Source organism: Benincasa hispida, chromosome 3 (assembly GCF_027475165.1).
Source record: "Benincasa hispida cultivar pf3 chromosome 3, pf3_genome.v1.1, whole genome shotgun sequence".
Lineage (NCBI taxonomy): Eukaryota > Viridiplantae > Streptophyta > Magnoliopsida > Cucurbitales > Cucurbitaceae > Benincasa > Benincasa hispida.
Window position 1 is genome coordinate 19,014,139 of NC_143480.1, and position 14,349 is coordinate 19,028,487.

The 14,349-nt window shown below is 41.0% G+C and overlaps 2 protein-coding genes and 1 long non-coding RNA gene across 3 annotated transcripts; 1 reads left to right on the plus strand and 2 right to left on the minus strand.

The window, feature by feature from the left end:
• Positions 1–2,516: 2,516 nt before the first annotated feature.
• On the minus strand, positions 2,517–3,012 carry LOC150037096 (uncharacterized). The gene is made up of 2 exons (XM_090311875.1): positions 2,777–3,012; positions 2,517–2,679 (listed from the first exon to the last, which is right to left on the minus strand). Exons 1-2 carry the CDS (start codon positions 3,010–3,012, stop codon positions 2,517–2,519), a joined length of 399 nt encoding a protein of 132 aa, XP_090168001.1.
• Positions 3,013–10,273: 7,261 nt separating this feature from the next.
• LOC120072905 (peroxidase 72-like) lies at positions 10,274–13,139 on the minus strand. Its single transcript, XM_039025435.2, has 4 exons — positions 12,751–13,139; positions 12,447–12,638; positions 12,202–12,367; positions 10,274–10,897 (listed from the first exon to the last, which is right to left on the minus strand). Exons 1-4 carry the CDS (start codon positions 12,982–12,984, stop codon positions 10,485–10,487), a joined length of 1,005 nt encoding a protein of 334 aa, XP_038881363.1. The 5' UTR covers positions 12,985–13,139; the 3' UTR covers positions 10,274–10,484.
• LOC150037097 (uncharacterized) lies at positions 10,417–13,328 on the plus strand. The gene is made up of 2 exons (XR_016528808.1): positions 10,417–10,959; positions 12,167–13,328. It is a non-coding gene; the product is annotated as an uncharacterized LOC150037097 (long non-coding RNA).
• The last annotated feature ends 1,021 nt before the right edge of the window (positions 13,329–14,349 follow it).

Below are 14,349 nucleotides of genomic sequence, written 5' to 3' on the forward strand. Positions count from 1 at the left end.
CGCCTAACTGATGATAGAGACCTGTCTTTTCTGAAGTCCAGTTATTTCTCCAGCATGCGATCAGGCTACATATCCTCCCAGTGTGGGAACGTCTGAACTATAGAGTCGTATAGTCCCTTTCATTTCGGCCGACAGTTCGGCTTCCATTAGGACATTCCGAATGATATAGGGGGAATACCTCCAGCTCCTATGCCGAAGAACGTTTTACATTACTGGAGATTATGCATGAGACGCAAGACCTCGTCTCAGGTATTCTTGCTGGCCCGTACATTGGATCCACACACTCATGTTACCCCACGGTTCAAGGATTGGTGGTTAGCAAAGCACGTGAACTACTTCGAAGGTAAACGTCATTTGTTAGTGACTAGTGCTATTCCTCCCCCAGCACCGCCGAGATTACCCAAAGTAGAGGGATCAACCATGGGGGGAAGCAACTTTGCCTGATTGAGGAGGTGGCGGCGATCGTACAAAAAGATGCTTCCAAACCGGTTGAGGAGGACAGTCATAGTAGTACCGGTGATCGTTGTTGGAAGCGACCCTCTAAAAAACACAGGGCCTCAGATGCTGATTTTTTTGAGAGGGTTCAAAATGATCTAGTGGCTTCTGACACTCTCAATCTACTGGTATGTTGTCCCTATATATAAGTCTGCTCGTCTCTTTTTTTTTTTTTTTTATTTAAAAAATTGCATGGTTTACATTTAGTCTCCACTTCTGCAGTCACCCCTGAACCTCTCTCTTCAAGGATTTGAAGCCTCACAAAGCGAAGAATCTTTGGTGGGCCCTTTTGCCGTTGACTTAGCCGTTGAAGGCGTTGGTACCTCCGAAGTACTGCCGATGGATCCCGTGCCAAAGTCCTGTCCAGTGCATGCTATCCCCGTGACATCCCTTATGTCAAGGAGGCGGTGGTCGTCAGGAATATCGAGGCTTCAGATTACGTAGCCAAGGAAACTAATTCCCCCTTGGTGCCTGTAGAAAGAAGGGTTCTCCAACCCGGAGAAGCGTCGAAGGTCTTGGCAAGTCCAAGTGGCAGTGAGTCCCCGAGGTAAGTAGATAGGGCACTACCCCCGGTCATCCCCGAGATTTCCGAGTTTTGTGCTGCCACTGTAGTTTCTGACGTTCGACGCCATGCAACCTCGGTTATGTGGGAGACTATGCACAAGAAGATAATGCGTACTCCTTTCGAGAAGGTTCTTAGTCTGGAGAAAGAAACACATGAGATATTTCGAGCCATTTCCGACATTTGTGGTGCCAATCTCCCTCCTCTCAGAAAAGTTGTTGATGAGTACTTTCGAAACGTGGAGAAGTACAATCAGTTTCAATTATCCAATTCCTCTAATTAACTCAAACAAGTAAGGAGCAATGTCTGAAGGAGGATAAGTCTGATCTGGAGAAGATACTGTACAGTGAGAGTAGTGTTTTTGCTAAACGAAAGGCGCTACTTGAACGCGACTCCTAGGCCTTACAAGAAGGAAAGACACTACTAGCCAGGTTGGAGGCCATCAGGGCCGAACGGGTTGAAATATCGCTACTGATTTCTGAGAGCGAAGGCCTTTTGACTCGGCATAAGCTTGAGGCCTCGGAGATGCGGGGGGTGATAAATAAGATCGAGGCCACCTCAATCCTTTCTGACAAGGATGTCAAAGCTTTGGATGTCCTATGCCATGTGCTGGAAGCGATGCAACATGAGCTGAGGAACTACCACTGGGTACCTTGACTTGATGTTGCTCGTCTTATTGGATTAGGCGTACTCTTAGGCATAGCTACTGGATTCGACTATTGTAGCGCTGAAACATCTTAAATGGAAGTTTTTTTTTTTTTGTCATTTTCTCAGTGATGTTCTCTAGCACCTTGTAGCCTCCTTTAAATTTATGCATCTCTTATTTGTTTATTTATCCATATATTTATCTATTTATTTATTTTACTCATGTACATGCACATATTTTTTTTTATCACGGGACTGAACTTAAATTTCTTTAAGCTGTCTACGTACCCTCTATAATGACAGGGATCAAGTCGTAACGTATTTCGTACAAAGGTTTTTTTGTTTTGTTTTATGTGTAAAACTTCTTGAGAAACTTGTCATTGATTGGGTCAATTCTTAGCCCATCCTGATCAATTATCTTGTACGTTCCGTTTGTGTAGACTTCCTTGACGACGTAGGGTCCATCCCATTTAGGTGTAAACTTATTCCCCGTATGTCTTGTTGTGATAATTGGTCTCTTTACGGCGAGCACTAGATCACCTACTTGAAAGGACCGAGGCTTTACATGCTTATCGAAGGCCTTAGACATTCTTGCCTAGTAACATTCCAGCGCTTGCTGAACTTCTAATCATTTTTCATTCAGTGCTTCCAACTTTTGGAGCCGCAGTTTGGCGTTGTCTTCTGTAGTCAGCCCTTATTGCACTGCCATTCTCAGCGATGGAATTTCTCTTTCCAAAGGAAGGACAACTTCTACCCCATAAACGAAAGAGTACGGGGTGACTCTTGTAGGGGTACGGTGAGTGGTGTAATAAGCCTACAATGCTTCACCGATCTTCTCTTGCCAATCTCTCTTCGACTTGGAAATAATTTTCTTCAGCAAGTTGCACAATGTCTTGTTAAATGCCTCAGCCAACCTATTTACGGCGGCGTTATATATAGATGACTTGTACTGCTTAAATTTGAATTTTTCACACAACCTATCCATCAAACTATTGGAAAATTGTATTCCATTATCTGTTACGATCGATGGAGAATACCGTATCGATAAATGATGTGAGTGCGGATAAAATCTACCACGTTTTCTTTCTTAGCTCCTTTAATGCTACAGCCTCAACCCATCTTGAGAAGTAGTCAGTGGCTGTGAGGATGTAGGAGTGCCCTGTTGTCGACTTAGGTGTTATAGAGCCGACCAGATTGAGCCCCCATGCTTCAAAAGGCCACGAGGCTATGGTTGGATGTAGAGGCTCGGGCGGTTGGTGAATGAAATTCGCATGATATTGACAGGCTTCACATTTCTTTGCATAATCCATTGAGTCCTGGATCATTCCTGACCAATAATAACCCATTCTTCTCAGCTGAAATTGTAGCTTTGGTCCTGCTTGATCCACACCGCATACGCCTGAGTGTACCTCCTCCAAAGCCTTCGCTAACTCTTCCTTACTGAGGCACCGAAGGAAAAGTCCTTCAAGGGATCAACGGTATAAGACCCCTTTGTAGTAAATGAAATGCGCAACCCTCATACGAACCTTGATTTTACGGCAGGAGTCATCCGGGAGCCTTCCATGTTCAAGGTAATCTATGATGGGCTGCCGCCAGTCTTCCTTATTGGTTAGGTAGACTTATATCACATTCGTTTCCCCATATGCGGTCTCATTCGGAGGTACAACCCATCTCTACCAAAGCGATATATTAAAGGGCACATTATCCAGGTCCGTTAAAGCAGTGGCTAGGTTTGCCAAGGCATTTGCTTTCTTGTTCTCTGTCCTCGGGACATGTTCCAATGCCACGCTTTCGAACTTCTCTATCAAATGAAGAGCGTAAGTGAAGTAGGGTTTCAAGTCGTCATGCTTCACCTCGTACTGGCATAAGAGTTGATTGATTATCAACTTTGAGTCGCCGAAGATTTCTATACAGGCTACTTCAATCTCTAAGGCCATCTGGAGACCAATTATCAAAGCTTGGTATTCGGCGACGTTGTTTGAACATGACTCAGTAAGTGAAAAGCTATAAGGCAGCATGTGCTTTTTTGGCGAAATGAGGACGATACCTGCCTCCGCACCACTTTTTCGTGCGGCACCATCAACGAACATGACCCACAGTCTAGAGGTCTTTGTGAAGAGAACTTCATCATCAGGCAAGTCTTCACTTAACTCCCAATCCGATGGAACTGGGTGATCTGTCAGGAAGTCAGCCAATATCTGCCCTTTAATTGCCCTTTGTGATACATAGACAATGTCGTACTGTTGAAGCATGATTGCCCATTTAGCTAAACGTCCTGAGATGGCCGACCTGGACAGGACGTATTTGATGGGGTCAGCTTTCACAATTAAGTGAACTGTGAAGGCCTGCATGTAGTGCCTCAACTTTTCTATGGCGAAGAAGAGCGCGAGGCACGTCTTCTCTACAGGGGAATAATTGATCTCGGCTCCATTTAGGGTTTTACTCAAGTAATAGAGAGCGCGTTCTTTTCCCTTTTGTCTTTCTTGTGCCAATAGTGCCCCCAGTGATCTCTCTTGCGCTGTAATGTATAGTATCAACGACTTGCCTGCTCTGGGGCTCCTAAGACAGGAGAGTTGATCAGGTACCTCTTTATGTTATCAAAAGAATTCGACAGGCCTCGTCCCATTCGAATTTCTCTCCCTTTCTCATTAGTCTTTGAAAGGGTTGACACCGCTTCGCCAGGTTAGAAATAAACTTCTGGATGTAGACCAGACGTCCTTGCAAACTTCTTAGCTCATGTAGATTTCTTGGTCTTGGAATCTTATGGATGGCATCAATCTTAGATTGGTCTATCTCTATCCCTCGATGTCTCACAACGAAACCTAGAAACTTTCCTGAATTTACGCCAAAAGCGCATTTAAGGGGGTTCATCTTTAACTGGTACTTTCGCAGGCGATCGAACACGGTCCTTAGATCTTTCAAATGGTCCTGTCGTCGCTTGGTCTTGACCATAATGTCATCCACATAACATTCCACATGTTTGTGCAACATATCGTCAAACACCTCCTGCATGGTACATTGATAAGTAGCGTCGGCATTCTTCAACCCGAAGGGCATTACCTTGTAATAGTATATCCCATTTGGGGTTCGAAATGCCGTCATTTCCTTGTCTGCGAGGGCCATCCGTATCTGGTTATATCTGGAAGATCTGTCCATGAAGGATAGGGCCTCATATCCCATTGTCGCATCGACCATGATTTCTGTGATGGGCAATGGAAAATCGTCTTTGGGACAGGCGCTGTTTAGGTCGTGAAAGTCAACACAAACACGAAGCTGTCCATTCTTTTTTCTAACCGGGACGTGTTGGCTATCCACGTTAGATATTTAACTTCAGGAATGAACCCAGCCTCAATCAGTTTATTGACCTCAACCTCAATCTGGGGGATAAGTTTTGGCCGAAAGCGTCGTTGAGCCTGCTTAACGGGTCGACACCCCTGTTTGATCGTGAGATGGTGGACTGCTACTTTTGGATCTAGTCTCAGCATCTCTTTGTATGACCAGGCGAGAATATCCCTGTATTCGGTGAGTAAACTCATGTATTCGTCCTCCTCCTTTTCCGAGAGAGACGCACTGATGAAAGTCGGACGCGGCTCTTCTATGGTGCCCAGATTGACCTCTTTTAGCTCATCCACCGTGGATTGACCACCGTCCTCTAGCCCTTACGAAGCGTCCTCCACTTTCTCTTCGGTCGTACCTTCTTCGGATTCTTCGGTGATGGTGATGTGGTGGCACGAAGTTTCGCCTTCCTCCTGCTCTAGATTTCCATTCTGAGGATTGGTGAAAACGACGTTGTGCCTCTTTACTTTGAGTGTGCCCTCACTTGTGTTTAGAGTAACTAAGGTCTTTCTCTTCATGCGTGAGGGGATGGTACTACGGATTTCTCCATCACTTCTTGCCTCTCCTGATGGCTTCTGGTCCGATAACGCTTCAGCGTTTTTAAGGTTGATTCGCTGCCAGATGGACGCTCGAGGTATCAGCCCCCTCTTTCTTGTAGTTGTTTCGAGGGCGTCAGCGCAGGATCTTCCTTTCCCCTTTGTCTTACTAGGGACATATTGATCGAGGAGATATTTAGCCCTCTCGTGCTTTAAGCGATCAAAAATGGGAGTGCGGGGTTTTCTTTCACTCTCATTTGGAACTGTGCCTAGTCTTTCGAAGGCTGACGGTTGCACCACCACTGGCGATTGACAGATGATTTTCTCATTTTCTTCATTTGGCAGAGTTAACCTTCGAAAGACTAAGCGTCGAGTATCTCTGGGAATAGTATGGAGGCTTCCCCTTTCTGCTTCTGTCATGCTTAATCTTTCGAAGACCAAGGCGCGTGCGGCAGGTGGTCTAATACGATCGAAGGCTGAAGCTCTTTTATCTTTGTCCTCTTTCTTTCCTGTATCATTAACTTCTTCCGCAGTGATATGATTGTTGTTGGCCACTTTCCCCTTCGCCTTTCTGATTATGCAAAGTGGCTCTAATGGCTCATATCCGAGACCCGCCCTCGACGTGGGTATAGCGTGTCCCTCTTGCAAAAGCTTCTTTTAGGTTGGCGAGAATCGGGGTTGCTCGTAAATCTTCAAACTTTTAAACTCAGTGTGAGTTGTGAAGTCATAGTCCACCTTCGCCAATAGCTTGTAAGCTTTGGGATCGAATCTGTCTTTCGTTCGCCTCTCGGGCAGCTTTGACCAGTCACTTCTGCCTCCGGCTTGTGGACTTCCTGCTTCGTTATCGGCATGAGGGGTGTGATGAAACTCTTCTTTAGAATTTCTATGTCGCCGACCTGCAAACCTTTTAAGCATTCCGTAAAAGGTAACTTACCCTTGTTTCGTCTAGACAAAGGGACGTAGCGCAGAATCGAAAGTTTTGAGGCTTTCTTGCCCCTCACCACGGATGTTTCTCCAACGTCGAGGGACATTCTATTCTCTTTTAGGCTGGAGGCTCGTACCTTGCTACCTGCCCTTTTCTCCATGTCTACTGATGACTTCGACCGGGATCCACCCACTTTCTTTGTCAACAAGTTCTCTGTCGGCATCGTCTCACCAGAATTCTCGCTCTTTAGGTAAAACTTTGCATTTGCAAAGTGAGACTCAACTTCAGAAAACGGATTAGAATCTGCTTCGACCTTCTTAATCCCGTCTTGGTAAAACTTGAAACACTGATGTAGTGTCGATGTAATCACACCATTCCCATGAATCTAAGGGCGTCTCAATAGCAGTTTGTAGGTGGTCTTTGAGTCTATCACATGAAACAGCGCGTCAGCCTTCAGATCGCCAATGAGGAGCTCCAAGCATATCATGCCTATCGCCCTTTGGCTGCCTTGATTGAAACCCTGAATTACTAATTTACTGTTTGATAGCTCTTTCATGAGTATGCCCAATTGTTTCATAGTCGTCTTTGGAATTATATTGATGGAAGATCCGTTGTCGATAAGGATTCGACCCACTCTCTGTTCTCGAATGTATCCAGAGACGTACAAAGGTCTATTATGAAATTTGGATCCCAGTAGCAGATCTTTGTCTGAGAAGCCTATGGATGTGCAACACAAGGCATAAGCATGTGCTGCGGGGGTCGATGCACCAGAGGTGTTGGATTCTAACAACGCTTTAATAAGGGTCGTCTTAGCTTCTGGCGGGAGTGAAAGCAGGTTGTCTATGTTGAATAGTGACAAACCCTTTGGTTCTTCTGTCGACTTTAATGGGCCTGGAATGGTATCTTCCTTTTCCTTGATACTGACAGCATGACATGTGACAATCTCTGGTATCTCCTCTGAACCCCAATTGCAGAAGTTCTTAGGGAGGAAATCTGCTAAGGTCATCTGTTTTCTGGGACGAGGAATATCCTTGTCTCTCCCGTCGACAACCTTGGACCTTTGAGCCTTTTTCCTAACCTTCCCTTTTTGTGCCTTGCTCCCTCCCTTATAGTTTCTATGAGAGCGTAGCTCTTTCTGGATAAAGTCCAGTCTTTCCTTCTTACGGCGCGCCACAAGGATTCAACCTTCGTTATCGTCATCGTCAATGCGCTCTTTTTCGTTTGGAGTGTCTGTAGTTTGGAACTCCAGCAGAAACCGCACAACCACAAGTTCGAAGCTCCCAAACTGGACCGAACTCTCCCTTTCTTCATAAAATATGGTTGGTGGCGCCACGTTTGGAGTTACCGTCATCGCAATATGATTCATTTGGAGCACCTCGTCTAGATCCAACTTTATTTTCTTTTCAAGGGCCAATTTGAGGATCAATTCCTTCAGTACGAAACATTTTTCGACCGAGTGGCTAATGACCCTGTGATACTTGCAGTAGTTGGGATCATCCACCTTGCCGGCCTGTTCCGATCGTCTACATTCTGGCAGTTGGATAAGGTGATTCTCCAGTAGTTGCTCAAGCATATCCGCTACGTCAGAGTCGGGGAATGGGTAGACTTTTTCCTATCGTTCCTTTAGGGTTGGGTGACGTCTTTCGCTTTCTTGGTTTTTCTTCTCTATCTTTTTTTCTTTCGCTTTTGAGGAAAACTTCAATAGAATTGTATTAACGACCATTGATTCCTTCGTGGCGCCCTTCACAATTTTCTCGGCGCTCTTCACCTCCTTCTTGTTTTTCCTCGGTTCGTGGTTTAGAAAGTCCCTCGTTCCTCTGTTGGCGATACTTAGCTAATGTCGTGAGTGCGGGTCGCCAATTCTTCAAAGGTACGAGGCTTTATCCCCTGTAGGATATAGAGGAGTTCCCAGTGCATACCCTGCGTGCATATTTCCACAGCAGACAATTCGGTGAGTCGATCTTTGCAATCCAGACTTAGAGCTCTCCATCGGTTGATATAGTCGATGACTGGCTCCTCTTTCCGTTGTTTGGCGTTCGTCAGCTCCATCATGCTGACGGTGTGCCTGGTGCTGTAGAAGCAATTCAAGAATTCTCTTTCAAGTTACTCCCAGCTGTCAATCACCTCAGGCTCCAAGTCTGTGTACAAGTCAAAAGCGTTCCTTTTGAGGGTTCTGACGAACTGTTTGACTAGTAGGTCTCCCCTTATTCCCACATTTTCGCATGTTTCTACGAAGTGGGCGATGTATTGCTTTGGGTTGCCCTTTCCATCGAATTGTTGGAACTTTGGGGGCTGATACTCTGCAGGCATTCTCAAGTTGTTGATCCTCTGGGTGTATGGCTTGGAATACATGAAGAAAGTTTGGGCCGACCCTCCATATTAAGCTCTTATGCAGGTCATGATCATGTCTTGTAGTTTTTGGACCGACAAAGAGGCCATCAAGGCTGACTGTTGCAATTAGTTTTCTTGTAGCATGGTCTTCCCCTTGTCGATTGCTTTGATCGTAGGTGCTTGGCTTGATTCAGCAGCCTCTCGAGACTGCATTTGTTCTTTCAAGGCAGCGATTTCATGGTCTCGCTCCTCGACGGCTTTCTTCAGAAAGTTAATCTTCCTTTCCATTTTAGCCATGGCCACTTTCGTCGTCACATCCGCCATCATGACAGAAATTACATCTGGCGGTGAATCTCTTTTCAGCCTGCTGGATGCGAAAGTAGAGTTTTCGAACAAAGGGTTTTCCTTGATGACAACCCCACTTTGTGAGGATTCCATCATTTGCCTCAAGATGTCGTGGGCAATGGGGGAGCTCTGCTCTTGCTCCTGCGTGATTTCTCTTGAGCGGCCACGGGTGACCGGTCCCTTGTACGAGCCGTTTGTGGAGGAAGCTTTGGATGCCATCCTCTTAGGAGATTTGGATGCCACCTTCTTAGGCGCCATTTGGCTTGTTTGAATGCTGAGAAAGAGATGGGAGGTAGAGAAGTCCCACTGGGCGTGTCAATTTTGTTCACACAAGATTTTCGAAGAAATGTGTTTCGTGGAGTTGAACTCGAGTCCATGTTGATGTTGAAGTTGATTTGATGCGATGTGGTTCGATCTCTAATACTTGATCCTCTAATTCTCTTTCAGTTAGATGAATGTGTTAGACTTGGAGAAGAAAAGTACCGAACGTTCTTGAAGTAGAAGTCTTGGAAGCTTGAAGTAGAAGTCTTGGAAGAGTCTCTGGGTCTTCAAGGGTCTTCTGTCTTATAGGAGTGCAACTTCAGGAGATTGGGTCCTCTGAATGTAGAAAATGCTGCCCCTACAATTGAAGAGAACTTCTCTACTTATAGAGTTCTCAGGTAGGCTTCGTGGTCTTGGTTAGTCCATGGGCCTGACCCTTAGGCCCAATTAGTTGGTTTTGAGTTTGATCTGAGATTTGGGTCCAATTCAACTCTTTTTTTTTTTGTAGTTTGGACTTTGAACCAAAATAATAATATCAAATTGGGCCAATTTAATCTCATCTGATTCAACCGCGTGACGTCATCAAAACTGGTCTTCAATTTAATTCGGAACATGTCTCAACTTCTAATTGGACCCAAAGTTAATGATTTAGAAATTCTTCATTAATTTAGCAAACGACGTGGTGACTTGTGATTGGTCCAAAATTTTATCCTTCAACAGAGATAATATAAATTCATATCATCCCGATGCAAATCACTTACAAATTATGATACAATATTAAAAATATTTATTATATAATATATGTCTAAATCGACATATTGTAGCCGTTAAAGAGACTTAGTAATAACATGATTGCATATTAATGTTTTTTAAGTCTATATATATAAGCAAATACATAGGGACCAATGGACAGTCGACAAACACACAAACCTTCAAAATCAAAACATCTAATTCGAAATTAAAGAGGAAAGAAAAGCGGCATATCAAATCAGACACGAATCTTCAAATAATTTATTTGGTTGTGGAAATTTACGAAACCCAACAAAATTTAATTGTTGATCTTCCTGCAAGTCTTTCTGATCTCACCACTCGAGCCCGTCAATGGGGAAATATTACCCATTTTAATCATAGACTTGGCGAATTGCTCGAAGAACAGCTCGCTGTTGTCGGCGTATTTCTTTACCAAAGCGGCCGACGCGTCGTTTCCGGTGAGGAGAACTTGGTCGGAGTTGAGAAGCCCTTTGAAACCAACTAAGTTTTTGAAGTAGCTGTTGTCGAATTTGGTCGGGCTGACGTAATCGAGGAAAAAGAGGTTATTGTCACCGCCGGATCTCGGGCAACGGCTCCGGAGCTCCGCCGCGTACGACTGCGGAAGGGTTTTGTCGGGTTTTCCATTGCCGTTCTGGTTGTATAGCCTCTGCCTGAAGCTGGTGCACCTTGAATTTCCGATGGTGTGGCCTCCTGCAGCCAAAACAGGACGATCAAGTGTGAACACGGGTCAAAATGGTCAAAAATAAATTTGGGTAATGATTTTGGTCCCTTCAGTAACTTTTTTTTAAACTATTTAATAACAATTTAGTTAAAGTATTTTATTTAAAAAAAAAAAAAAACTAAAAGAACGTTTTTAAAAACTTGATTTTGGAATTTAAAATTTGTTAAATATTCAACCATTATACTCATAAAAAAATGTAACTTATAAGAAATGTTAGAAAAAATATACTTAATTTTTAAAAATAAAAAATAGATATAATTATTAAACGAGACCTTAATTTTTAGTTTTTTATTTTTGAAATTTATGTGGATTATTCTTTTCCTTTTTAAAAATACATTTTCTCTTAAATTCTATACTATGAACTTTACCTTTCTTGAAAAAGAGTAAAATACACACCAATTGTTAGTTAAATTTTAAAAACTAAAATAAATTTTTGAAAACTAAAATCTTGTTGGATAACAGATTCGTTTTGTGTTTTTTGTTTTTTGAAATTTATTTAAAAACAAAAAAATAAGTTTTTGAAAACTATATTCTTTTCCTAGTTTTTGAAAGCATCGACTTAGTTTTTTAAAATATTAGAAAATATAGAAACTTAAAGGTAGAAGCATTATTTATAGAATTGTTTTCAAATATAACAAAATGAACCAAAATATTTATATGATATAACAAAATTTAACGACGAGATAGGCACAGACCATACTCTATCACAATTTATCGTAGATAAACTGTGATATTTTGTTATATTTGTAGATATTTTCTAACAATTTTGTCATTTAAAATAATATTCCTTATTTATAAGTTTAAGTTTCGGACTAAATTGTAATGAAATAGAGTCCAATGTTTTACGTTCTAAAATCCAGCTTGATTTTCTAAAATATTAGTTAAAAGTGAATAAAAAAGGAAGAAACTAGAGTTTATGAGTTCAATTTTCAAAAATTAAATGATTAGCATAGGAATCTAAATTCTTAATTTTGTAGGTAATAGATCAAGTTAAATGATTAACTTTAAAATTTTGAAAGTTTGAGAACCTGATAGTTATTTAAACATTTGAGTGTAAATAAAACTTTAAACTTTAAACTATTAAGCTTAAATTACAAGTTTTCACTATGAGTTTTTTACGTGTCACCTTGAGCATAGTTAGATATTCATTTTATTTATCAAAAGTATATATTTATAATAGTTGAACTATGTTCAAAATGTAATGTAACTAACCAGTCAAGGATATTATAACTCGACAGTTTTCAGTTAAGAAAGAAAGAACCCAAAAATATACCAGATAAGGCAACAAGATCAACAATGTCAAGTCCTTGGTTTTGGAATCTATTGAGAATGGTTTGGAAAGTATTATTTGGAGCTGGAATGTTATTGTTGGAGCCACTCAGACTTGCAGTTCTTGAGTCCTTCCTTCCCAATGGAACCTCCCAAGATGGTCCACCTGTCTGTCAATATATAAATTTCAAGTTGAGAATGATTTGATTTGACCATTCGAAACAACAAAAATATACACACGGCACATACAATGACAGTGGAATCTCTTGCCGCCAAAGCCAAGATGTCAGCACAAGAAACAGTTTGTGGACACTCTTTCTCCAATGCAGATTTGATCTCATCAATCACCTCAAACCCTCTAGCCGAGTTCTTATTTGGGTTCGAATTCTTTTCGCTCCTAATACTTCCACTGCTGTCTAGCAATAGTGATGCATCGCACCCCTGAATTATTGGTTAACTTAAAAGCTTAAAATAATTTAAACAAACAAATTACGATAAATTTAATTAAACAAACACAAGGTCGAAAAGGACAAAGAAGACTAGTGAAATTGACCTGAACAAAACAGTCATGGAAATGAAGTCTAAGAATAGAAGCAGCAATACGAGGTTCTCTAGCAAAAGCCTTTGCCATAATGGATTTCACTATTTCTTTAGCTTTGGGGCATGAATGGTCATAATATTGGGGGTACAGAGACCCAAAGCCACCATTAATTCTGCTACAGAAACAGAGTGGAGCAAAGGCAAGAAGGGAAAGAACAAACACAAATCTCAAAACAAGCTTGGCCATTTTGAAATCTTTTCAAGACCAAAACTCTAACATGGAATGTTGCTGTGAAAGGAGTTGAAATGGGTAGTGACTATTTATAGAGGAGACTTTGTAGAATGGTCATGTCTTTTGAAAAGAGAGGACACTAAAAATTATGGATTTGGTAGCTAACTTTCAGTGTAGGTAAGAGTTGGTGTAGCTTTTAATGTGCTTTGTATTAGTCTTATGCTTTATCAGCATGCTTAGGGAATTACCCTATTGAATCTTTCTTATCAAAGTAGTGATAAAAGGCGATATTTACTTAACTCAAATTTTTGGGTTTAATAGTAATTTTGTGTCATAATAAAAAATGACGTATTCGAATTTATGTAATCTCATTTTTTTCTTAATTAATATTTATTTTTGCTTGTTAAAATCTTGTACAAAATTTCAAGTCCACGAAGAAAGAAGAAGATTAGATTATTAAAAGAAAATAATTAAATTTATCATAACTCGTCAAAACGAGTAATTCAATTGATTGGTTTAATAAATCATTACAAACCTCGTAACAATGAATATGCCCATTAAATTTACTGTCAAACTTAGCTGCAGGGTCCAATCAAAATGTTGGCAATCTTTGAGTTAAATAATTAGTGGGTGAGTTTGTCAACAGAGCAGGTGAGGTTAAAGATTGTTCTCTTTTGACCCTTTGTTTTCCTTTCGCACTATTTTCTTCTTCTGATAATTAATATTCCGTTTTTGGGGGACTTTCAGTCCTCCCCTTGTTTGCTTCTTAGTTTCTAGAAAATAAAAGTGAGCTTGAAAGTTGAAAAGGGAGAAGCCCAAAAGGGCATGGATTCCTTCAAAACCCCTACTTTACATTTCATTTTTTTTTGTAAATTTAGTTTAATTTTTGGTCATTGTTGAGGTAATTATGTTTAGTAGTTTCTTTAGTACAACAAATGTAGATTATGGAAGATATACATCTTATGTTAACTATTGTTGAATTATGTTCATGTTGTATTTTATGAAATTAAATCTTCAATCAAGAAAACAAAAGTCCTTATTTGTTCTCTTTAATCTTGTCCTCTCATTAAACTTTGATTAAACATATCCTTTCATTATTTAGAAATGGATTAGAAAATTAGGTCAACATAACCAAACAGATAATATAAGACACAAAAATAAACATAAAAGATAAAGAAAAAAGTTGTGGGGTAGCAGTTAGGACAACTACTACTTTTGACCATAATTTTTAATTTCCAAGGGATCCTAAACAGAAGTGAAAATACATAATCGGTATTTTTTTTATTGCTCTTTCTTCCACTTTTTATCTATAGCACAAATCATATTTGTCAAATGGTTCAATCTGATTAAACAGTTCTGTTCAGACAGCATTTGTTATCA